The sequence below is a fragment of the Epargyreus clarus genome, unplaced genomic scaffold (genome assembly GCF_041222505.1).
Source record: "Epargyreus clarus isolate Ecla_fem2 unplaced genomic scaffold, WU_Ecla_fem_2.2 ptg000008l, whole genome shotgun sequence".
NCBI classification, from domain to species: Eukaryota; Metazoa; Arthropoda; class Insecta; order Lepidoptera; family Hesperiidae; genus Epargyreus; species Epargyreus clarus.
In genome coordinates this window covers 7293340-7318205 of record NW_027332216.1, presented here as the reverse complement: position 1 = coordinate 7318205, position 24866 = coordinate 7293340, and the positions used below count along the sequence as shown (strand labels likewise).

At 33.6% G+C, this 24866-nt stretch overlaps 2 protein-coding genes across 5 annotated transcripts in view; one reads left to right on the top strand and one right to left on the bottom strand.

Annotated features, from left to right (window-relative positions):
* The window catches only part of IRSp53 (Insulin receptor substrate 53 kDa), a 298284-nt gene that overhangs the window by 49733 nt on the left and 223685 nt on the right, over window positions 1-24866 (bottom strand). The gene's annotated exons all lie outside the window — the stretch shown is intronic.
* On the top strand, window positions 16176-19188 carry LOC140744079 (uncharacterized). Its single transcript, XM_073075544.1, has 2 exons — window positions 16176-16486; window positions 16831-19188. Exon 2 carries the CDS (start codon window positions 16837-16839, stop codon window positions 19186-19188), a length of 2352 nt encoding a protein of 783 aa, XP_072931645.1. The 5' UTR covers window positions 16176-16486; window positions 16831-16836.

The following is a 24866-nucleotide window of genomic DNA, read 5'->3' as shown; positions in this document are numbered from 1 at the left end:
ATTGGGTTCAAAATATTGCACACATATCACTCTACCTACTTTACAAGTATATAAACACTAGGTACTACTACTACGTCTTTCCACTAACTTTTATTTAACTTGAATTTTAGCTCGTATGTGAGGGTCAATTCTTGCAACTGAATTTCAAATCAGTTAACCCCAACTGATGCAGTTGGTGGAGATGATTTTGCATACACGTTTGGTTTGTATTACAATTCATCATTAGATTAGTGACGCCCCCATATAGAGGACCAAATGTTTTTTTATGTACCCCCACTACTGGTATCAAATGTTTTTGATTTTTTTTTAAATAAAAAAATATAATTATGTCTTTGAAATAGCAAACAAGTAGGACATGCAGACTGTGGTTTGATAATAAGTGGTGCTCAATGTATTCGACCCGTGGAAATCGTTAATCAATTCTATCAAGCTATTCTTGAAGTTGGAAGATATTTCAGAAGTGTGTTGGCATTTCGGAGGAATAAGTTGGAACGTTTCGTAAGATAGAGGCTATAACGAAGAGTTACTTATGTTGGTGTAATGTGACAACATCCAAACCATACATATTAACATAGGATTTAAATACATAAACTAACGTATTCTTGTCAAATAAAATCCTTGCAACACATACAATAACAGAAGATTATACAATAAAAAAATTAAACACAAAAACTTTTCTAACGAAACAACTAGCGAGTACCAGGCGACCATATCATTGAAGCGGTCATAAAAAGCGATTGCTCAGAAATTCCCAACGCACTTGCTCACGCTCAGTAGTACAAATTCCGTCACTCAGTACTCGTCCCACTAACAACGAACAGCGATTATTACGCGGAACTAATAAAAAGTTGACGGTAATTGGAATTTATTGAAACTCCGTTTAAAACCGATCAGTTGAAAATGAATGACTTTTAGAAAATCATTCCATAGATAAGCCAATCAGTTAGAACGACGTTACAATTGTAATTTGTTTCTTTGTTCCAACTACGATTTTTGTAAAGACGGAGAGTTGTTACCAGAATAACGTATAAAATAGAATTTTCTTCAAATTAATATTATTCTTAAAGCCGATAATATTATTTTAGCAGAAAATGTGATGCAATTTCTAGGATTGTTTTTACGCCGTAGCCAATTATTCCGAGATATAATATTATGACTGACGTTCAATAGTCGTTTCAAAGGTGAACGCCAGTAGTTATTTAAGTTTAATTCATAACAGCATTTCAATAGTAAATTCAAATCTCATTTATTGAAAATTTATTCGTAATTATTTTTATTATTGAACCACTTCGTAAAGTGTAAGAAGTAATTTGGATTAAGCGAATTACTATCGTAATCAGTTTAGGTAGGCAAAAAATGAAAGTTTTCAAACGTCTGGAGATCAAAATTGGTTAAGATTCATTATTACTACTAAACAAATGATTTAAAATAAATCATGATATACCATACAATCAAGATTAGTCACAAGAGTTGCGTTGCTGAGAATCATAATATTCCGAATTGTGTTTTATTCAGATTTTTTACTGAACTTAATTCATGACTATTTACTAAGCCATTGCTTATAACAACGTCAATCTGATATCGCTCGAGGCAGCGCAAGTGACTTATCGGGGTCATGCGTTAACGTTTGACAATTGCGAGCGACTTGTCCGACATGCCAAGTGTGCATTGAGTCGTACAGGTAATGATCAGCTATCGAGACCGGGCTTGGCTTGTAGAGTTCCCTTCCCAATCTGTCGCATAATTCACTCTTTATGCCAGCTGTGGGGACATATTTCTTCCTTATAAAGCGATCTTTTGGAGCATTCATTGTTATTCATTGCTCAAATGCCGTCGTACGCTAGATTTTCGATAGGAAACCGCGTTTTTGGATTGTTACTTAAATAGCTAATAGAGTTGTAGTTTAAATAAGAAGATATTATTATCTCTTTTTAGAGGGCACTTATTAATTGTAGCTTAAGTAAATAGGAGCATTTCAGTATAGTTGTAGTTCATAGTATAGAAAAAAAAATAAAGAAATAAAAACCTTTATTAAAATCAAGAAAAGCTCTAAAGACAAATAAAAATATTATTTTTCTTTTTCTTGAAAAATAAATATTTTATTTGGACCCCTTACCCATGAGTATATTCGTGGTTAGTATTCAAATACGTAATGTCTTTATTACATTATTTAATACTGATATCTTATAAATATAGAAACTTACGATTTTAAATCTACAAATCTAAATAAATTATGGCAAGTATAGAGTCATTATCATCATTGTCCCATTAATGTTCGTCTACTAGACACGTGTCTCCTTTCAAAACGAGAAGGTTTAAGGTCATAGTATAATTCTAAATAATAATAACAAATGTATTCAACAATATAATTGTAATAAAACAAACGGAATAGTGCCGTCCACGACTATTACTAATTGGTAATAAGTTGCTTTGCTATGTGTCGAACATCAATTGATCCGCGATGGTGCCAGTGTGAAGCAGATGAGACCATTTATATGAAAATTTTGATAATGTTCGTTCTCAATATACATATCATTGTACCGCCCTATATATTGGTTCTCATAGCTACACTTTTTATACGCTTCATATTAGCTTTACCTGTATATCTGATGAACATTTGACATTTAACGGATCATTAAAACTCAACCATAACTGGTTATGTTTTTCTACAGCGAAAATATGCCATATCTATTTAAATTCATTCGCTAAAATCATAAACGGGGCACTCGACTCCGTTTGCACAGGCTAATTCGAATGTTAAACAGCTATTTACCAAGTTGGAGCATATTAACATAATTTCCGTGTAAAGTTCAAGGATATGTGGACATTCTTCATTCACTTTTATGGTGATAAAATGGAATTTAAATTTTGGGTCATTGCGTAATTTGGGTTCTAGCTGCAAATTAAGTTTTGTGGTTTGATTAGGGAAAAAACACTTGCGCTGTTGTATTTGTATTTAAAGTATGACAGACAAGACAATATGAGACATTCCCTAGCTCTCTGGGAAGTGCCCAACGCATTGACGATCAACCAAAGGTAGGACGCCTCTTCTATTTGAGGTTAGGAAAAACCGGTTTCATTGGTATTGTTTTGGTCCCTCACTTTGAGGGTTCGGGGTTCAAATTTTATTTTGAGAAGTAATATTATTAGTATTAGAAATTAAATTGTTTTAAGGATTAATAAAAATAAGCCGTATAGGGTTGAGACGTTTGAATTCTTGAGAATATTAAGATAATTGTGAAGTCTACTGATCTGCACATATGGCCTAAAGGCCTAAAATTTTCTACGTAAAATTGTATGACAAATGAGATGATGCTAAAATCAAGCATATCATTCCATTTCTAACAAGACCAATCATTACCCACTTCCTAAAGGAAAATGTAAGGAAAGCAAATACGTTGGCTCGGCCGAATGTTACATCTTGGGCATTAAGCTCCCACGTGACTCGAATGTAGAATGCTATCATGTCATTATGTAAAATGTATTCGACACAGATTTTTCTGACACGGAAAGTGAATATACAAGTGAATTTGTGTAAACTCAAAATATCATTTGAAGAATGGCTTCCTAATAATGCATAATGTAGATAAATATATTAATATTTTTATATAGGTGTTATCTCCAATTCTCTATCGAAAGAGTTGTCTTCATAATCAGTCGTTTTCTGCCATAATTCCTATTTATTTTAATAATGGATTACGGCCAATTAAATATATGGCCACTTTGGCCATATTTTTATGAATTTATATTAAAGTACTTTTAAAATTGTTTATTTTTAAAATGTTAAAATAACGCAATAAAGTAAACGTCGTTATTAATATATTTATATCGTTTATTAACGGTTTTAGTTTCTGGTTTTAGTCATTAAAACTGGATCAATCATATCGTCTTATAAGTATTATAAATTTAATGGAAGGTGAATGAAAGAGTGAATGTAAAAAATTAAAAATCTAAAATGTGAATCATTAAATTCTTATTACACATTAGCAAAAAAGTGTGCTATAAATCTGTAATAAAAATGTTACGTTCAAATTATAATTTCATAAACTATCTAGTGATAGAACTGACGTAACACAGATCTGTGAGAATAACCGCATACTTCTGCAATATCTCACCACCATTTATTGAAATCAAAGACATAATATTGACTAGAAGTGTCATAGGTAACCTTTCATTTAATTATAGATCATTACCATACTTGGAAATTGTGTATGTAAAATATTTAGGCTGACCTTCACAATTATAGGCAGTTAATTTAAATATTTATTCAATGACATATAGGATATCCGTTTCAAAAAAATTACTTTCAAAAATAGTTACGCAAATGCTCAAGTATGGAAATTTTTATTTTTTATACCTTTAGCAATTTAACGTTTGATTTTTTTAAATTACAATAAACAGTTTTCATATTATGGTGATTATGATCGTCATAAAATGAAAGCCTATTAGGTAAGAACTATCTGACTTTTACCCCTCTGGGAGTTAAACATTTGTATTATAGCCTATACGTATGATGTTGTAGGCAGATTGTTTAAAATATTATTTTCATGGCAGAAATACACGTGTCAATTGTTTCAGTGAAATTGTAAATTATGGCTATTGCCATTTCTACTTGATATCTATTCAGTGGTTTGTGTTTATTAACGCGGAAAAGCAATAAGATAGCAATACATAAAGACATTCACGTTTAATCCATCTAAAACGTTATATGACTAGTTAATGTGGGATAGTGTGGACATGTTGCATGTTTTATCTATCACGATTTTCAACGCTAGTTACAAAATAAAGCCATATTCATGCATGATAGTAGCCGAAAACTTTGAAATATTTACCATCTTTATCTTGTCGCGCGTGCTTATGCCCGCACGCGTCTCCCCACACGCATGTCACTTTGTGCATCTTATCATACGCATAGTTACACAGGTTGAAACTCCAGCAAGTTATTCATGTGTGACCGGGACGCGTGTGCAGGTATATACACGCGCGACAGGAAGTACGCTATTTGTGAAGCTGCTTTCAGAACATTTCAGGTTATTTATGCAGCATAAAACTCATACTAAGGGACAAAATAGTAATAGGAAAATAGTACTATTCATGGATAAAATAAAGGTAAATCTAAATAATCATATATGCAAGTTAATGTAAATGGTGATAATGTGTTGCGTCTATGATAAGATTGACTTTAAATTCCGAGTTATATCATTTTGAATATCAAATATATTATGGACATTAATTGAAACAAACATAATTTACAATCTCTTATTGATTAATATTAAACTTGCAAAATATTCAATTCAATAATATAAACATTCATATATAGCTATAGTTATCTAACAAATGCAAATAAAAGTCGTCTGTGAAGCAACTTTACGTTGCGCGGGATGGTGTGGATGCTGGTTTACGTTCCATCTTAGTCTTTAGGAGTATCAACGCATCTGAGATCGGCTTCAAAGAGAACTCCTGTTTGGAGTTGGTCACAAATAACCATGGGCGACAGTGACAGCGACAGCACTTACCATCATTTCAATCTCTCAAAAGAACAGATCAAGTTCGTTAGTTCTGATCGAGACACACGGTAGCGTGTCAGCTAAGTTCTAAAAAAAAAAAATATCGACACATCGCCGTGCATTATATTTTATGTACCTACGTCTTAACACTAATCTTATGACAGTCGATTGTTCTATACTTATGATGTAGTTATGATTGTAGATAACGATGTCAGTGCGTGCATTATAATTCCCTGTCACATGTGCCTAATACGACTTGATTGATGACGTAGTATCGATCATTAGGGACAAAGGTAGTACCTAGTAAATAAATGTATATAATGTTCATTGCAACACAAGGATATAAATACTTCTCTAAGTATGTTTATGTATGTCAAAGGAGATTCATTGTTAAGTATCTTAAAATTAGTATAACAATGTTTAACATAACGAAACACTTATATTTGAAGGTTTCAAGGCTAAGTATTTAAACAACCTTGACTGATCATAAAGTCACCCATACTCATGATACTCATGAATGGTAGAAATATAGATGTTAGCATACTTTAATTACACAGCTTCACTTCAATTCTGGGTATAAAGGTACATAGAAGTTGTAGCCACGGCATCCTATTAATCTCCTTAAGTCGGTGGAAATTAAGTTCAGGACAGTGCCCTAATAGATCAAACATCTATTTGAACGAGTATATTGATAACCATTTAACCACTGACTACACACACCTACAGGTGTAATATATACACAAGTTATTAACGAATTATGTAAGTACCAAACCGTATACGTATCATACGTTTAAACAGCAAAACTAACTTTTCTTTTAATAGTTACGTAGAATATTCATCAAATGATTCCTTTAATACCTTTAATTTTACTTTTCTGAACAGTACAATGTTAAGGCCAATGAAAAATGTAAATAAAATTCAAGAAGCCGGCAACATTAAATTGCAGTTACGTTTTATCATTGAGTTATTTTCCTCAGAATGCAATAATAAAATTGCTATGATTTATTGGTCGCTAATTATATTCTGATCTCGGTCTCACTGTGAGACTTATTGAGTTTGTGATTGTAATAATATTACATCGTCAAAATAAGGAAAAGTCGGTATGCTAATTAGATTAAATGTTTATGTTTGTTTATATGCATTCGAAATTTTTATGTGTAAAGAAATAAATAAAAGTATAACGATTTCATGCGAATAACAAATCAAGGTATATTTAAAATATGTGATATTGGTAGGACGTATGGTTGAAACAAATATTTTTTTTATGATTATGTTGTAGTATCGAAGACCTGCTAATACTGACTATACGACCATAACCTTTTATACTCATGAAATTTACAAACATTAATACAGTGACTGAATTTCTGAAATATACGAAAACTTTAATTAAGGCCTGATGTTCTCTAATATGGAAATAGTTTTAGGGTTATTCCCGAATAAATAGTGAACAATCAGCAAAGCATTATTAAAAAAAATCATAATTGTGTAACAAAAGTATTTTAAGTAATTGTTAGCGATTCAATAGGGATAGGTTTTATATATTTTTACCTTTTTATACTTTATTGTATTTTTAAAAGAAAATATATGTTATTTCTGACTACTAAGAAAAGAAAGGAACGTTGTTCTTCCCCGACTCCCTTATAACCATCGATAAACTACTAATAAAGACGCTTATAACTATATTAATTTCGATTAGTTCGAATAGCCTTCATGCTTTAGGACGCTGCGAGCCCCCGGAGCCGCTACAGTAATGTTATGCAAGAAGTGAGAATAGCTCCTCGCATATTACTTGTTTACTTCTGTGTGTTAATAGATGGCGTTACTTAAAGTCACGTTATAATTGGAGTTTTGTGGCGTATATCATGCAATTAAATAACACATGAGCCATTCACTTCAAATCGATTGATCCTAAGTCACGGAATAACGATATCAGAGATTGTTTCGAGGACAGCCTTATAATACGAGTACCTATGTCTCTAAGCAAACTTAATGGCGATAATAATAAAATATAAGACTAATATAAATATAAGACTAATATAAATATAAGACTAATATAAATATATCTATATATATAAAAGAAAGTCGTGTTAGTTACTCCACTTATAACTCAAGAACGGCTGAACCGATTTGGCTGAAAATTGGTGGAGAGGTAGCTTAGAACCAGGAGACGGACATAGGATACTTTTTATCCCGTTCGACCGCGTTTCCTTGAAGTCATTTTATAACTCAAGAACGGTTGAACCGATTTAGCTGAAAATTGGTAAAGAGGTAGATTAGAACCAGAAAACGGACATAGGATACTTTTTATCCCGTTCGACCGCGTTTCCGTGAAGTCATTTTATAACTCAAGAACGGCTGAACCAATTTGACTGAAAATAAATCGAGAGGTAGCTTAGAAGCAGGAAAAGGACATAGGATACTTTTTATCCCGTTCGACCGCGTTTTCGTGAAGCATTTTATAACTCAACAACGGCTGAACCAATTTGATTGAAAATTGGTGGAGAGGTAGCTTAAAACCAGGAGACGGACATAGGATACTTTTTATCCTGTTCGATCGCGTTTCCGTGAATAAATAAGAGTTGAAAGTTTGTATTAAAGTCCCCCAGTTTTGATGCAAATCTATATGAAAATTGGTATTTGATAGGATTTCGATAGAAAGTAATTAAATATCTATTTTCCGATATTTGCAAAATCAACCCTTAAGTTGGTTAAGTAGGGGTTGGAATTTTATATTAAAATCCGTTAATTTGGAAGCAAAAACTGTAAAAATTTGCATTTGGCTTTAGAAGACACTTCGTTTAGAAATCGGCAGATTTTGAAGCAAAGTCTTTGAAAATTGGAATTTAGCTTTTTGATTCAAAATAATAGAACACATTTTTCACCGTTTTTGGAAAATCAACCTTTAGGGACATTTAATCGGGTATGGAACTTTAATTTAATATCCGTTAATTTGGAGCACTAAGAAAATTATCATAAGACATAATGAAGCATCTGAGTCACTGTTTGTTTTTTTAGATCAACCCTTAAGACTGTTATAAATCGCCTTTCTATTTACACACCTGTTTCAGCATTTTTAGCTATTCAACAACCCGATTAGAGTACTATAAGTAAATAAACTTTCTTTAAAAAAAACCGTTATTGAAGTTATAGGTACTTCTTTTCGCGTGTTTGTAAAAAAAATAACAAAAAATACAACCGACTTCTATGTCACTACAAAGTAAAAAATAATTCGAACGAAATATATTGAGCACCGACTTCAGAAATATGTAGTAAACCAACATTTATTTGAATTATTTTTTACTATGTAGTGACATAGAAGTCGGTTGTATTTTTTGTTAAAATTTTTTTTACCCTTTTTAGTGATGACATAATAACATTTATATTAATACAATATAAAATTGTATAAACGTGATCATGAATTAAGGTACGGTCTGAATTTACATTGATTGGAACCGCCCGCTCGCAGGGCGCTGCCGCGCCCTGCCCGCTTAGTTTTATATTGTCTTATGTGTTCCAACCTAACCTAACTAAATGGTCAATGATTTGCAATTTCATTAGAACCTCCTACACCAAATATCTTCAAACACGACTCAATTATTCCCATCGGTTGAGGAGTTACATATTTTGTCTCCGAGCCACATTATCAGACCCTTAAATAGTCAATGATGAACTGACTTTGCAATTTCGTTAGAACTTACACCAAATATCTTCAAACACAACTCAAATATCCCCATCGGTTGAGGAGTTACATATTTTGTCTCCGAGCCACATTATCAGACCCTTAAATAGTCAATGATGCACTGACTTTGTAATTTCATTAGAACCTACAATAAAAAATAACACAATAAAAAAATAATTATTAAAATCGGTTCACTAACGGCGGAGTAATTCGTGTACATACATAAAAAAAAGATACCGGCCGAATTGATAACCACCTCCTTTTTGAAGTCGGTAAAAAAATAACAGAGTGCAGAGAGGTAGAGTGAATTTTATTTAATTGTATTTTTTATTTTCCTGTTCTCCTGTGGCCATTTCCTAATATTTACCAGTAGTTTATGGACATAATACATAAATTACACGAGTGAAACCACGAGGTACAGATAGTCACTCATAATTAGGTGGTACGAAGTTCACCGGGTCATCTAGTTAGTCTTATATTTTATCTTTTTATCTTTAATCCAGCTCGGATATCTAATTTACATAAATTTAATTGCATTCAACGTTCAAGTTCAATAATAATTGCCTAAAAACTTGTTCTAATTCGCAGTAGTTTTTTTCGCTTATTTTTCTGAATATTCATTAGTCAATGTAGGTACGAGTAGATATAGAAATTGTTATCAAAAGTCTAAATTATTATCAAAACATTTTTATTTCAGGGTTTATTGGAGTACGTCCTGGGAGAAACCACGGCCACACCTATGTCTAGAGCGAAGCAGTTCTTGCATATCGGAGGTAGGATGTGGATGGCACAATGTACCTGACTCCAGATTCATTTACCTATACTAGAAGATGGTCAACGATTTCCGTAGAAGGCAGTAACTACTTATCACCTTATAAAAATATTATCTTTTAATATAAAAAGCTACCACTACCCAAGGTGTTTCATTCACAGCGAAGTTATAAAATATATAAGAGAAAATAAAACTAAGTTCCAAAGTAAATAACGTGGCGTGTCAGGTGAATAAAAGGGAACCCAAATAAGTCCGTGCCCTGAAGGGTCGGCCATTCTTATTCAAATTAATGCTACGTTTGCCCAAGTTGGTGCAAAGAACTAGCAATTTCCCACTATAAATACGTTTATATGCTACTAGATGACCCGGTGAACTTCGTACCACCTAATTATGAGTGACTATCTGTACCTCGTGGTTTCACTCGTGTAATTTATGTATTATGTCCATAAACTACTGGTAAATATTAGGAAATGGCCACAGGAGAACAGGAAAATAAAAAATACAATTAAATAAAATTCACTCTACCTCTCTGCACTCTGTTATTTTTTTACCGACTTCAAAAAGGAGGTGGTTATCAATTCGGCCGGTATCTTTTTTTTATGTATGTACACGAATTACTCCGCCGTTAGTGAACCGATTTTAATAATTATTTTTTTATTGTGTTATTTTTTATTGTAGGTTCTAATGAAATTACAAAGTCAGTGCATCATTGACTATTTAAGGGTCTGATAATGTGGCTCGGAGACAAAATATGTAACTCCTCAACCGATGGGGATATTTGAGTTGTGTTTGAAGATATTTGGTGTAAGTTCTAACGAAATTGCAAAGTCAGTTCATCATTGACTATTTAAGGGTCTGATAATGTGGCTCGGAGACAAAATATGTAACTCCTCAACCGATGGGAATAATTGAGTCGTGTTTGAAGATATTTGGTGTAGGAGGTTCTAATGAAATTGCAAATCATTGACCATTTAGTTAGGTTAGGTTGGAACACATAAGACAATATAAAACTAAGCGGGCAGGGCGCGGCAGCGCCCTGCGAGCGGGCGGTTCCAATCAATGTAAATTCAGACCGTACCTTAATTCATGATCACGTTTATACAATTTTATATCTATATATATAAAAGAAAGTCGTGTTAGTTACTCCACTTATAACTCAAGAACGGCTGAACCGATTTGGCTGAAAATTGGTGGAGAGGTAGCTTAGAACCAGGAGACGGACATAGGATACTTTTTATCCCGTTCGACCGCGTTTCCTTGAAGTCATTTTATAACTCAAGAACGGTTGAACCGATTTAGCTGAAAATTGGTAAAGAGGTAGATTAGAACCAGAAAACGGACATAGGATACTTTTTATCCCGTTCGACCGCGTTTCCGTGAAGTCATTTTATAACTCAAGAACGGCTGAACCAATTTGACTGAAAATAAATCGAGAGGTAGCTTAGAAGCAGGAAAAGGACATAGGATACTTTTTATCCCGTTCGACCGCGTTTTCGTGAAGCATTTTATAACTCAACAACGGCTGAACCAATTTGATTGAAAATTGGTGGAGAGGTAGCTTAAAACCAGGAGACGGACATAGGATACTTTTTATCCTGTTCGATCGCGTTTCCGTGAATAAATAAGAGTTGAAAGTTTGTATTAAAGTCCCCCAGTTTTGATGCAAATCTATATGAAAATTGGTATTTGATAGGATTTCGATAGAAAGTAATTAAATATCTATTTTCCGATATTTGCAAAATCAACCCTTAAGTTGGTTAAGTAGGGGTTGGAATTTTATATTAAAATCCGTTAATTTGGAAGCAAAAACTGTAAAAATTTGCATTTGGCTTTAGAAGACACTTCGTTTAGAAATCGGCAGATTTTGAAGCAAAGTCTTTGAAAATTGGAATTTAGCTTTTTGATTCAAAATAATAGAACACATTTTTCACCGTTTTTGGAAAATCAACCTTTAGGGACATTTAATCGGGTATGGAACTTTAATTTAATATCCGTTAATTTGGAGCACTAAGAAAATTATCATAAGACATAATGAAGCATCTGAGTCACTGTTTGTTTTTTTAGATCAACCCTTAAGACTGTTATAAATCGCCTTTCTATTTACACACCTGTTTCAGCATTTTTAGCTATTCAACAACCCGATTAGAGTACTATAAGTAAATAAACTTTCTTTAAAAAAAACCGTTATTGAAGTTATAGGTACTTCTTTTCGCGTGTTTGTAAAAAAAATAACAAAAAATACAACCGACTTCTATGTCACTACAAAGTAAAAAATAATTCGAACGAAATATATTGAGCACCGACTTCAGAAATATGTAGTAAACCAACATTTATTTGAATTATTTTTTACTATGTAGTGACATAGAAGTCGGTTGTATTTTTTGTTAAAATTTTTTTTACCCTTTTTAGTGATGACATAATAACATTTATATTAATACAATATAAAATTGTATAAACGTGATCATGAATTAAGGTACGGTCTGAATTTACATTGATTGGAACCGCCCGCTCGCAGGGCGCTGCCGCGCCCTGCCCGCTTAGTTTTATATTGTCTTATGTGTTCCAACCTAACCTAACTAAATGGTCAATGATTTGCAATTTCATTAGAACCTCCTACACCAAATATCTTCAAACACGACTCAATTATTCCCATCGGTTGAGGAGTTACATATTTTGTCTCCGAGCCACATTATCAGACCCTTAAATAGTCAATGATGAACTGACTTTGCAATTTCGTTAGAACTTACACCAAATATCTTCAAACACAACTCAAATATCCCCATCGGTTGAGGAGTTACATATTTTGTCTCCGAGCCACATTATCAGACCCTTAAATAGTCAATGATGCACTGACTTTGTAATTTCATTAGAACCTACAATAAAAAATAACACAATAAAAAAATAATTATTAAAATCGGTTCACTAACGGCGGAGTAATTCGTGTACATACATAAAAAAAAGATACCGGCCGAATTGATAACCACCTCCTTTTTGAAGTCGGTAAAAAAATAACAGAGTGCAGAGAGGTAGAGTGAATTTTATTTAATTGTATTTTTTATTTTCCTGTTCTCCTGTGGCCATTTCCTAATATTTACCAGTAGTTTATGGACATAATACATAAATTACACGAGTGAAACCACGAGGTACAGATAGTCACTCATAATTAGGTGGTACGAAGTTCACCGGGTCATCTAGTTGTATTAATATAAATGTTATTATGTCATCACTAAAAAGGGTAAAAAAAATTTTAACAAATAATACAACCGACTTCTATGTCACTACATAGTAAAAAATAATTCAAATAAATGTTGGTTTACTACATATTTCTGAAGTCGGTGCTCAATATATTTCGTTCGAATTATTTTTTACTTTGTAGTGACATAGAAGTCGGTTGTATTTTTTGTTATTTTTTTTACAAACACGCGAAAAGAAGTACCTATAACTTCAATAACGGTTTTTTTTAAAGAAAGTTTATTTACTTATAGTACTCTAATCGGGTTGTTGAATAGCTAAAAATGCTGAAACAGGTGTGTAAATAGAAAGGCGATTTATAACAGTCTTAAGGGTTGATCTAAAAAAACAAACAGTGACTCAGATGCTTCATTATGTCTTATGATAATTTTCTTAGTGCTCCAAATTAACGGATATTAAATTAAAGTTCCATACCCGATTAAATGTCCCTAAAGGTTGATTTTCCAAAAACGGTGAAAAATGTGTTCTATTATTTTGAATCAAAAAGCTAAATTCCAATTTTCAAAGACTTTGCTTCAAAATCTGCCGATTTCTAAACGAAGTGTCTTCTAAAGCCAAATGCAAATTTTTACAGTTTTTGCTTCCAAATTAACGGATTTTAATATAAAATTCCAACCCCTACTTAACCAACTTAAGGGTTGATTTTGCAAATATCGGAAAATAGATATTTAATTACTTTCTATCGAAATCCTATCAAATACCAATTTTCATATAGATTTGCATCAAAACTGGGGGACTTTAATACAAACTTTCAACTCTTATTTATTCACGGAAACGCGATCGAACAGGATAAAAAGTATCCTATGTCCGTCTCCTGGTTTTAAGCTACCTCTCCACCAATTTTCAATCAAATTGGTTCAGCCGTTGTTGAGTTATAAAATGCTTCACGAAAACGCGGTCGAACGGGATAAAAAGTATCCTATGTCCTTTTCCTGCTTCTAAGCTACCTCTCGATTTATTTTCAGTCAAATTGGTTCAGCCGTTCTTGAGTTATAAAATGACTTCACGGAAACGCGGTCGAACGGGATAAAAAGTATCCTATGTCCGTTTTCTGGTTCTAATCTACCTCTTTACCAATTTTCAGCTAAATCGGTTCAACCGTTCTTGAGTTATAAAATGACTTCAAGGAAACGCGGTCGAACGGGATAAAAAGTATCCTATGTCCGTCTCCTGGTTCTAAGCTACCTCTCCACCAATTTTCAGCCAAATCGGTTCAGCCGTTCTTGAGTTATAAGTGGAGTAACTAACACGACTTTCTTTTATATATATAGATTTGGTTTGTACGCGACTTTGTTCATTTGGTTAGCATCTGACCATAGTATCATAGTAAAATAAGAAATAGTATGACTCAAGCATAACCTATTTTTGTTGCGTACTCGTTTTTTACTGCTTTAGAAGTAATGACATAATTTTATGAAAATAATATCACGCCTATATTATTTAGGGGTTTTTTGTTTTGTATTCTTTTTTGGATTTTCTTTTATAAATCACTGGTTCCATTGGATAGACCAACGAAGCCAGATATTTATAATGTTGTCTTTTATATTATTAGAATAGATTATACTCTAAACACTAATGAAACAAAGTTAATCTTTCTATTAATAATTCTACTCAGAGCGATCACCATCAATATGTTTAACATAGCTATTACGTGTTAAAAAGGTTAAAAGAGTGTATGAATATTTTTAGAGTGCGGAGTATGTATGTCTTATTATGTGGCATGCCCTGCAGCTCAAACGGCTCTACGGATTTCAACATATAAGGTGTCGTTGAATTCGTCTAAATTGTGTGAGTAACTTAGCATTCGATTGTTTTGTTTTTATAATATTATTAGTGTATATATTCTTCAGGACATATAACAGTGGCTGGGATACTTTTTAGTGTGAAATTTTCTTCCCGGGATCTTCTATTGTTCAAATCAGTGTAGCGGCCGCTGCTTCATTTAGTCGTCATACAAAACTACCCGTTGACTAAATCTGTTTATCTTAATGTTTATCCATCATTATGAGCTGTTTTAGTTCTTACGATAAGAATTTACTAGATTATCCACAACCTTGAGACGAGGCGAGATGCTTAGTATAGTTTGATGAACTCATCAAATTTGCATTTAATCCTACTTTTATATTAAGTAACAAATATATTACGTTAGTCCTCAAGTCTTACGTATTGGGAGTGAAAAAGTAAATATACTAAATTTTGAGGCCTTTATTGCATGAAAAAGTATATTAAAGCAAAAAGAATTTTTAACATGTACTAAAATGTTTTTTGTGTGTTAAAAATGTGTGTTTCAAAGACAAACATCCATTTCATAATGACAAAATCAAGCGCAATTAGATTTTAGAAAAATATACTTATATGATTTGTAGGTTAAAATATATTGTTTGCGTAACAAAGCTTTGCATATGCGCGCTTTGTTTTGTGTATGCAATCTTCAGTTACGTAAATATTATATCACTAATTAATTATTTATGAGTAACCATTCGAAGCTGTTCGTATCATCAAATATTTAGAATTTATTAATTAAATCAGCATATTTACAAATCGATTAACTGATTTACATGTGTAACGCTGAACTTTTGGAGTCACATGGGAATAGAAAGTGATGGGTGAAAGTGATATTTATTGTAACATTTTGATGTGATTTAAAGTATTATGTATTAAATTTTATATATGTTACATGATGAACACAATTATGATCGACTCAGACAAAATATGAATATTAAAAATTTCCATTCTTAACCACTTAAGTTTGTTAGATAAAATTATTATGAATACCATTCATAAAATTCTATAAATTTATAACTATAAAATAGTTAAATAATGTTTTGTCTTGGCCTTAATTTAACTGCTGAATTTTATATTTAAGATTATCATCAAACATCTTTAAGGCTATGCTCAAGGATGACATCATAATACACGCCAAAGCTCAAGCCTTTCTATACCAGAATATTGAATGACATACTAAGGTAGTGTCGCCGAAGATAGCCCGGCCCTTAAGATGGCCCACTTTTAAAAAAATACAGTTAAAATTATTCAAAACATTTATAATTTCGCGGGTTTAAGTAACTATTATCATAGACTAAAGTGCAAGTGCGTTTCGTGTTCAGAGCGCCGCCATTTTGAAGATAGATGACAGTTTGCTTCGTTATATCAAAATGATACACGTTTTATAACCTCCGATGAATAAACTTTTTTAAAAATTAGCAAATTTAAAGCAAATCACTTCGTTTTAAGCTGTGAAACTTCATATTTAATTTATTTATCATCGAATTACAGGTAAGTGTTATAATTTTATTTCCTTTTCTTGCATTTTCACGAGATTATACTGAACATGGGTGTAGGTTCCTATCATGGCCCTCTATATGTTTCCCAAACATAGCCCGGGCCTTTCAAGGATTATTAAAAATAGTTTGCCTAACATTTAATAATACTTACTTGATATTTTTTTAGTTCCTTTTCTAATTTAAAAACCTTGGACATGTGATATCCGTATAATTAAAAAAAAATGTACGAAAATTTAGCTTAATTTTGGTTTGACAACTATGGAATTTGCTTTTTCATACTAACAGAGTTAATGAATGTTATTCTTTTTGTTTTAAGTATTCTATTTTTTATCGTAGATTTAAATGGAGCCTCCATCTAAAAAACGGCGTGGGGAATGGACAGAGACACAGTTAAAATCTGCCCTTCAAGCAGTAAATAGCTGTCAAATGTCACAGCGAAAAGCTGCTGAAACATATGGCATACCAAGACGAACATTAAGAAACCACATAAAATCTGGTTCCACGAAGAAGATAACTGGTCGTGTCCCCATTCTTAGTAAATCGCAAGAAAAGGATTTATGTAAAAGGATTGTTAGGTTGTCTCAGGTAGGAATGCCATTAACTCCCAAAATTGTTCGTAAGCAGGCTTACGAATTTTGTAAAGCAAATAATGTACCAAATCGTTTTAATGATGCAAAGAATATTGCGGGAAAAAAATGGCTAAAAAATTTTGTCAAACGCAATCCAGAAATTTCACTGCGAAAGGCTCAGTTGTTAAATCCCGCAAGAGCACAAAAACTCAACAAGCCTATTGTTGCAAAACATTTTGAAGCTATTAAAGATATCTACGATGAGTTAGATATTTCCAACCACCCGGAACGCCTTTATAACATAGATGAAAAGGGTTGTCGCCTAACACTGCACCACCAACAGAAAGTTTTTGCAGCAAAAGGGACTAAAAGAGTGCACTTCGTGAGTCAAGAGCACGCCGAAAATGTCACCATTGCTATGTGTGTTAGTGCGACCGGAAACACTGTGCCACCAATGATCTTGTTTAAAGGCAAGAGGTTGAGACCAGAATTTTCTGACAATTTGCCACCTGGTAGTTTGGTGAAAATGGCCCCAAAGGGCAGTATGACGACCGAGCTTTTTGTTGATTTTATACACCATCTGGGACAGAACAAAACTCCAGGAAAATGCCTACTAATTTTTGATGGAGCCTCTTCGCATTTAGACGCAAGAATCGTTGACGCTGCTGATGCCCATAATATTGTGCTGTATTGCTTACCATCAAATACGTCACATGAGCTACAACCGCTTGACAAAGCTGTTAATAAGTCGTACGAACATTTTTGGGACGAGGAAGTTTTGTTGTATGCATATCAGCATCCAGAACGTAAACTAACAAAAGCGCGTTTTACGAAAATTTTTACAAAAGTTTGGTCTAAGTGCATGACTAAAGAAAATATAATCAGTGGGTTTAGAGCTACCGGCCTCTTCCCGTACGATCCCAGTGCAATTCCTGAAGAAGCGTATGCACCTTCAGTACTTACGCTATTGCCGGATCCACAGTTGTCAAGTGTCTCAAGAATCCCTGATTCAGTTTCTGATTTCAATTCCAGAAATTCTGTTCCGTACCAAAGCTGCGACAATCATTCTAATAAGAATTTTCACGAAGAAGACGAGAGAAATTTATCACCATCTATTTTAATTCACGATGATGTATTCCCAAATCATGCAAATAACTTTGTTGAATCAAATCCAAAATCTCCGACTCTTGTCAGAAAATTAGTTGATTACAGCTCCTCTTCTGAAGAATTAAACTTAGTCGACTTGGAAAATCAAGAACAGGTTGAGAGACTACCGCTTTTGGAGAAAAATAATAGAAGTACAGAGTTTTGTTCGTCTGTTCCTACTACCTCTGGCGTTAATATGCAACCTTTGCCGCGTTTAGATTCTAGTACGCCTGATTTATCTGAAAATGAGGATCTTGATGCTAGTCTTATGAAAATTAAGTATACTTCAAAACGTTTTAATATTTATACCTCATCTTCTGAATCAGATGAAGAGAATTTAAATCCAGACCGCAGGAAACTCCCATCCCTCTCTGAGCATAAAAAGATTCAATCCGATGATTCAGAAGATAATTTGCCAGTATCAAAACTAAAAAGAAAAGCTGAAAAGTCACCATTCCACAAACAAATCCCCACTCCTAATTTTGCTATTATTAAAAATCAACCGAGAAGAAAGGCGATCAATTATATAGGCCAGAAAATTACCAAAGATTTATTTAATACTGTTAAAGAAAAAACGGCGAAGAACAATTTAAAAACAACCAAACAAACAAAATCCAGCAGACGACCAAGTTATATGGATTCTAGTAAAAATTTGCAACTTACAAGAAACCAAAGACAAGAAGGAATACAACCGAATGACTCTAATAAAAGAAGAAAAGAGCAAAACAAGAAAGAAGGTACCGAACTCAAAAAAGTAACGAAAGAAACACGACAGAATGAACATAAGAAATTGACAAAAGCAACAAAGAGGAAAGAACCTAAAATACCCAAAAAACATGATTGGTATTGTCATGGGTGCAAAGTGGATAGACTTGCTGATATGCGCCAATGCAAACAGTGCCAAATGTGGTATCACGAAGACTGTGTGGGTTTAACCAAAGAGGATGAGGAGCAATTCATATGTCCAGAGTGTAATTAAAGATCTCCTTAAGTTAATAAGTAAATTCACTTTTTACATTGTTTTTCCTTTTAGATTTCTATTTGTTTTTATTAAATAAGTTTTTTTGTTAAGAGTGTAAGTACGCTCAAATAAAGGCAGGAGACTGATTTGTTTATATTTAAACTAAATACTTATCTATATTATTATAGATTTCAGAGTATGTGTCAATTTTCAGTATCCCTAAGATAGCCCACCTACGAATGTTATTAATAAAAATATCGGAAGAACGAACTGAATTATTTTTATTTTTAATAAGTTACTTGCATAGTTGATCTCCGAGTTAATGTTTATTTAATTTAAAAGTCTATTTTTATTTTATTGTTCATTTTAAGTTTAATAGATTTAAGATAGCCCAGTTTTAAATATCTGGTTGATTTTTTGACTTTTATAAACAATGTTGAATTTAGGATGTGTTTTTATTTCGATATTTTATGATAAAAGTGTTTAAGTGTCTATTATGTACACATTTCCATCAATAATTTTCAGGCCATCTTGAGCGATCAGGTTGTTAAGATGGCCCAACACCAAGTTTTTAAAAATGTTTCCTTTTTCTGGCAAATTGCCAGGTACAATCATTTTTTTCTATATATATCTTTCACAAATAAATATATTACAACTTTCATTGTGATTTTTCTTTATATTAGTTATGTGCAAGAATTTACGAGGTTTTGAAATTAAGCGGGCCTTCATAGGCGCTTGTACCTTACCTTATGTATATTATTGGTACCCATGGATATATAAAGTGGCATTTGAAAATGATAATAATAAATTGCAATAGTCCATAGCTCGCACACGGTCCTTTGAATACTTTCTCATTTTGCTTCGATTTTGAATAATAGTAAAATTCAAATGAATGCATTTTCCGCTGAAAGAACGTCCGTAGTTAAGGCGATTGTCTGAAGCAATCTCGACGAGCGGAGCAACGTGTCTGGGGAGGCAATGAGATATGACCTATGTTAGTATGTGTTATTTTAATATGCAATAGACCTATTTTATAAGTTTAAGACTTTATTTACGCGTTCCGCTGGATTAAAAACAATGAGTGTTCCGAAGATTGTTTCTTCTAGAGTACATTTAAATTTGGTTAATTGCATACCCTATAAAGTTAACAATTGAGCCTGTTTGATTTAACTTCTAAAAAGTTATAAGTAATATCTGAAATTTCAATAAGATAGGTTGCTACTTGCTACCCTTGAGAATAAATATCCATATGACAGATAACATAAAAAATATTTATGAAATATAGAATTAATTATAATTATCATTTATGTTAAATAATTTGATAATAGCTGTATAAATCATATTTAAATTTAAGCAGAAATTAAACAAAGCTAATCGCTTTGGGGCGATTTATTTGTGCTGTCCAAAAACAACTGCATTTAATATTTGAACGCTCTAACAATATTTGTTCTACAAACTAAACATTAGATTATGGAAATGGAATTGCGATCAAATGAAATGGTTATAATGGAGCGTACATTATGATGGCCATTACGCTCTCCCAAGAGGGCGGAGTAGCGAACGCTCTGACAAATTCTACCCATTGACCGGAGAAATCACGCAACGCCCTACACGGAAGCGACCCGAACAAACATACAACGTTACAGCGCGGCCACATACTCGACGTGGCGAGGTTAGTGGGCAGGGATATCGTAAGGCTGGGGCATGCCGATCGCCTTGCTGCTCGTTATGCCCGGCGATTCAAAATTATGTCGGCTTTTAGGGTTTCCAATGACCCTAATCATACCATAAATCATTTCATACCAAAGATACTATAGTATCATTGAATGATGTCGTAGTCATTCTCTTAATTCCTTTCATGAATATGTTTTCAAAAAGTAGCCATCCGAAAAACTCTAAAGTACCTATTATATTTTTGCATTGTTTTTTGTAACAAACAACAACAGTAATCACACAACAGTAAAATGCGGTACAACGCTATGAATGTCGCGATTAGAGCAGCGTGAAGCCACGACGGAAATAATCGCGGCAACATGAGGAGCAGAGCGAGGAGCAATGTGTAGAAGCACCATGACCAAAATTTACATTAGGCTGGTGTAATGTCGCGAGGCAATCTCACTTCAGTTCAAGAGGGAGCTCAACCAGACAATTCTGAACTGTGAGATAATTCGAAACCCTTAATTTCTTTAAGGACTCGCAGGTCACACTCGAGTGGTTGTTTTACGTTAGTCGCGATGCGTCGCGATATCGCAAAGACAAATGTGCCGCATATCTCCGAGGCGTCTCCACATAAAACCTTGACATTCTTATTTTCGTAAGCAAAGGCGGTGGGGAATGCGCGGTATTTCAATTTACTTTCAATACATTTTAATTAGCTCTCATAGTATGTGCGCAATGCAACGCTACGTAAGCTTTTGTTATTTTTTACTGCAACACGCGCCTTATAAACTTCATTGTATATTTTTCTTCATTAAATAACTATTGTCACTACTTTAATCGAAGTTGCAATCTTTTAAATAGCTTGTCGAAATTCAGATTGCTTTGAAATTCGTTCGAACCAAATACCTTAAATATTTCCGTAAGTGAAACCAAAGTATTTAAGGAACTTTCCAAAAACATACCTGGTTGAAAGCTAAGAAAGATTAAATCCTCAGTGCTCGGATTTAGCAATAAATCGTGCAAAAACGAAAATAGCCGTAAGGCTGATCACCCATGGGCTATTATCACTTGAGCAACCAGTAGGGAGAAGTGGTTAACACGTTTGTCAAAACGTCAAACTGCTTGGAAACTATTTAATAGCGTAAGCATCTATACAAACACGTAAACAATCCACTGTTGAGAGATAGAAAAGACAGTGAGAGTATTCGAATAAAATCAAACATGTAGCGCTTGTCGATCCCTCTAGCAACAAATTAGACGCTTGAGCAGCAGCGCCTTAAGCAACTATATAGTACCTTAAGTAACTATGGCTCAAACGATTTTGACCGATGGGTGGTTAGCCTAAGGGATTATAACACACGAGCGATAGCCCGCGCTGGCGAGCTGCAACTGTCGCCAACTATTGCAGACTGTCGCCGCCTATTACCCGATCTGTCGCTTGTGTGTTACCACCCTTACAGTAAAAACAAAAGCGAACGTTATACAAAATTGGAATGGTTCGCAAAAGGAAATTGAACGGACACGCATAATGTTCCCGAAGATATTAAAATTAAACTACGTACTAAAATTTCCCTTTTCATTGTATTTGGAACCGTAATACGGTTTGTTTCATTTCATAGCTAAATTTATGTCCACAATAAAATTATTTATATTAAAGAGATATTTTAGAAATAAAAGCTCAAACTTATGCAATATAGCTGGTCCGATACTAAATAATAATGATTTTGGTAAAATCGCATTTTATAACAATATTCTTTGTTTTCCTGTTATTGTCCCACTGTTGGGCAAGGGTCTCTTTACAGAGAGAGAGAGAGGAGCTTGTCCCATAGTACACAATGCTGCCTAAGTACAAGTAAACATTACACATCTTTGAAAACTTTTTACGAACTTAGGATTACCTCACGTTGTTTACCTTTCCCGATTAAGCATGTGGTGCTTTATTTCTAAAGCAATACTCCTCCAAATAAATTTATGTTGACACTTAAAAAGTGAATTCGACCCTTCAAAACCGGTAACCTCAATTCTCTCCCCTTGCACAATCACAAGTTTGTAGCTTTTTTCGTTTTTGTTTCAAAAACAACATAATTGTGCTGTTGAAGCGAAAGCTCCTAATTTTTCCGGATTTCCATTTAAACGACAACGAGGTAAAAAGTAAAATTTACGAGAGTCACGTACATTTTATCATATTTCTTAATTAAGCTTGTTTTGAATTTTTTGCCCGTTGAATTTGTATTCGCCTCAAAAAGTCGTACTAACATCATTATGACGTAAAAATTATTACAAGTATTTGTTGGCTACGAACTGGTTAAATGGGTTCTTTATTTATAGTTCAAGAGAGGAAATATAAACGAGTTCTTCTAGAATACAATTATTTAAGCATAAAAGCAAGTTTTGTGTCGTTAACAAAATTTACACTTATACATATAGAACACGCATATGGATTAAAAATAACATTGCGGATATGTCAGTATATATTATATAATAAATCCAATAATATAATATAAACGTGGAAATAAAATTTGTACCTGTTCAATCAAATTCCGTTCGGCGTGTAAATTTTGTAACCATAAATTTAATTTCAAAAGTATGTTATTGCAACCATGTTAACAGTGTCATTTGCGGCTCTAATGTCATAACACTCATAACTAACTAACACGCAGTTATCTCAACATCGTATGCAATTACGTTAGGAAGTGTAAAAAATAAATCATTTCAATTAATTGTGTGAGAACTAAAATAGACTCGTTTATACACAAACTTGGCAAATAAAACATTATGTGTACAATAAGACAATTAAATTAATTAATTTAGTAACAAAAACAAGAAATGTCATTATTTCCATTTGCAGATTTCCTTTACCTACTTACATACAAAACAATGGTATCTCCGCATTCGCTCATCACTTACCAAAATACTGGATGACCCAGAGATTCTATTGTACCCAATGTTGCAATTTATTACGTAGGTGTGATGAATAGTGAGTCATTTGTACAGGTAAAAGGTTTCATAGACAATGTGATAGGTAGATAAAATGTTCAGAGCATTGTTTCAAAAGTTAAAGGTGCGTGTAATGGAGGTAACACACGAGCTACAGTGAGCTACATGAAACATGTTGAGACAGTTCATAGTGACATCTGTTGACGCTAACGGTTATTTCGATTATTCGACTATTCGAATCGTCGAATAATCGAATCGACTATCGATTATACGAATTCGACGGGTTTAGTGTTGATAGTCGGCGACATCCGCTGACGACAGTCTGTGACAAATGCTTACGACATACGCAATGGGTCGCTGCCGACAGACGAAACCATACGCCGAAGCTGACGATAGAGGTCGCTACCGACAGTCGACGATTTACGCCGTAGTTCGCTACCGCCACTCGACGACATCGTCTAAAGTCTCTGACGACAGTCGACCACATGCACCGAAGGTCGCTGACGATAGTCGACGAATTAAGCTTAAGGGCGCTGTCGACGTCCATGAAATTCAGCGACTATCCTGTACTATCTCCACCAGTTGTCAGAGGCTGTCGGCGACGATAGTAGACATGAACTGTTCTCATGTATTCGCTTCCTAAGTAGATATTTCTACATACCGTAAATAAATTACTATCAAGGGCGGTTAGCGAAAGGAGTTCTCGTCCTCAGTGAGCTTAATAAATGAAATTCACGTTACGTTACATGAAATTCATTTAATATGTTCCTTATATATGAGAACCAGATTCTATGCGAGATTTTGTACGCATGGTTACAGCCATATTAAATGTTACATTTACTAGTTAGTACTAGTTAGTAACGTGTTATATTTTCTGTCACTGCGTTAAATCATTGCGATGTGTACATGTTGCTAGCTCAACTAAATAACTTTAAGTCACTGAAAATCGAAGCTTGTTTATTCCTAAATATGTTTTGATTAGATCAAATAATGTCAAGCAGACTGACTGTCAAGACAAATTTCTATTTGGTTACCAGCGCTTATACGTATTAGGACGTTGCCTCAATGCAGGTTGGCGTTTTTCTGCTTACCAATTAAGG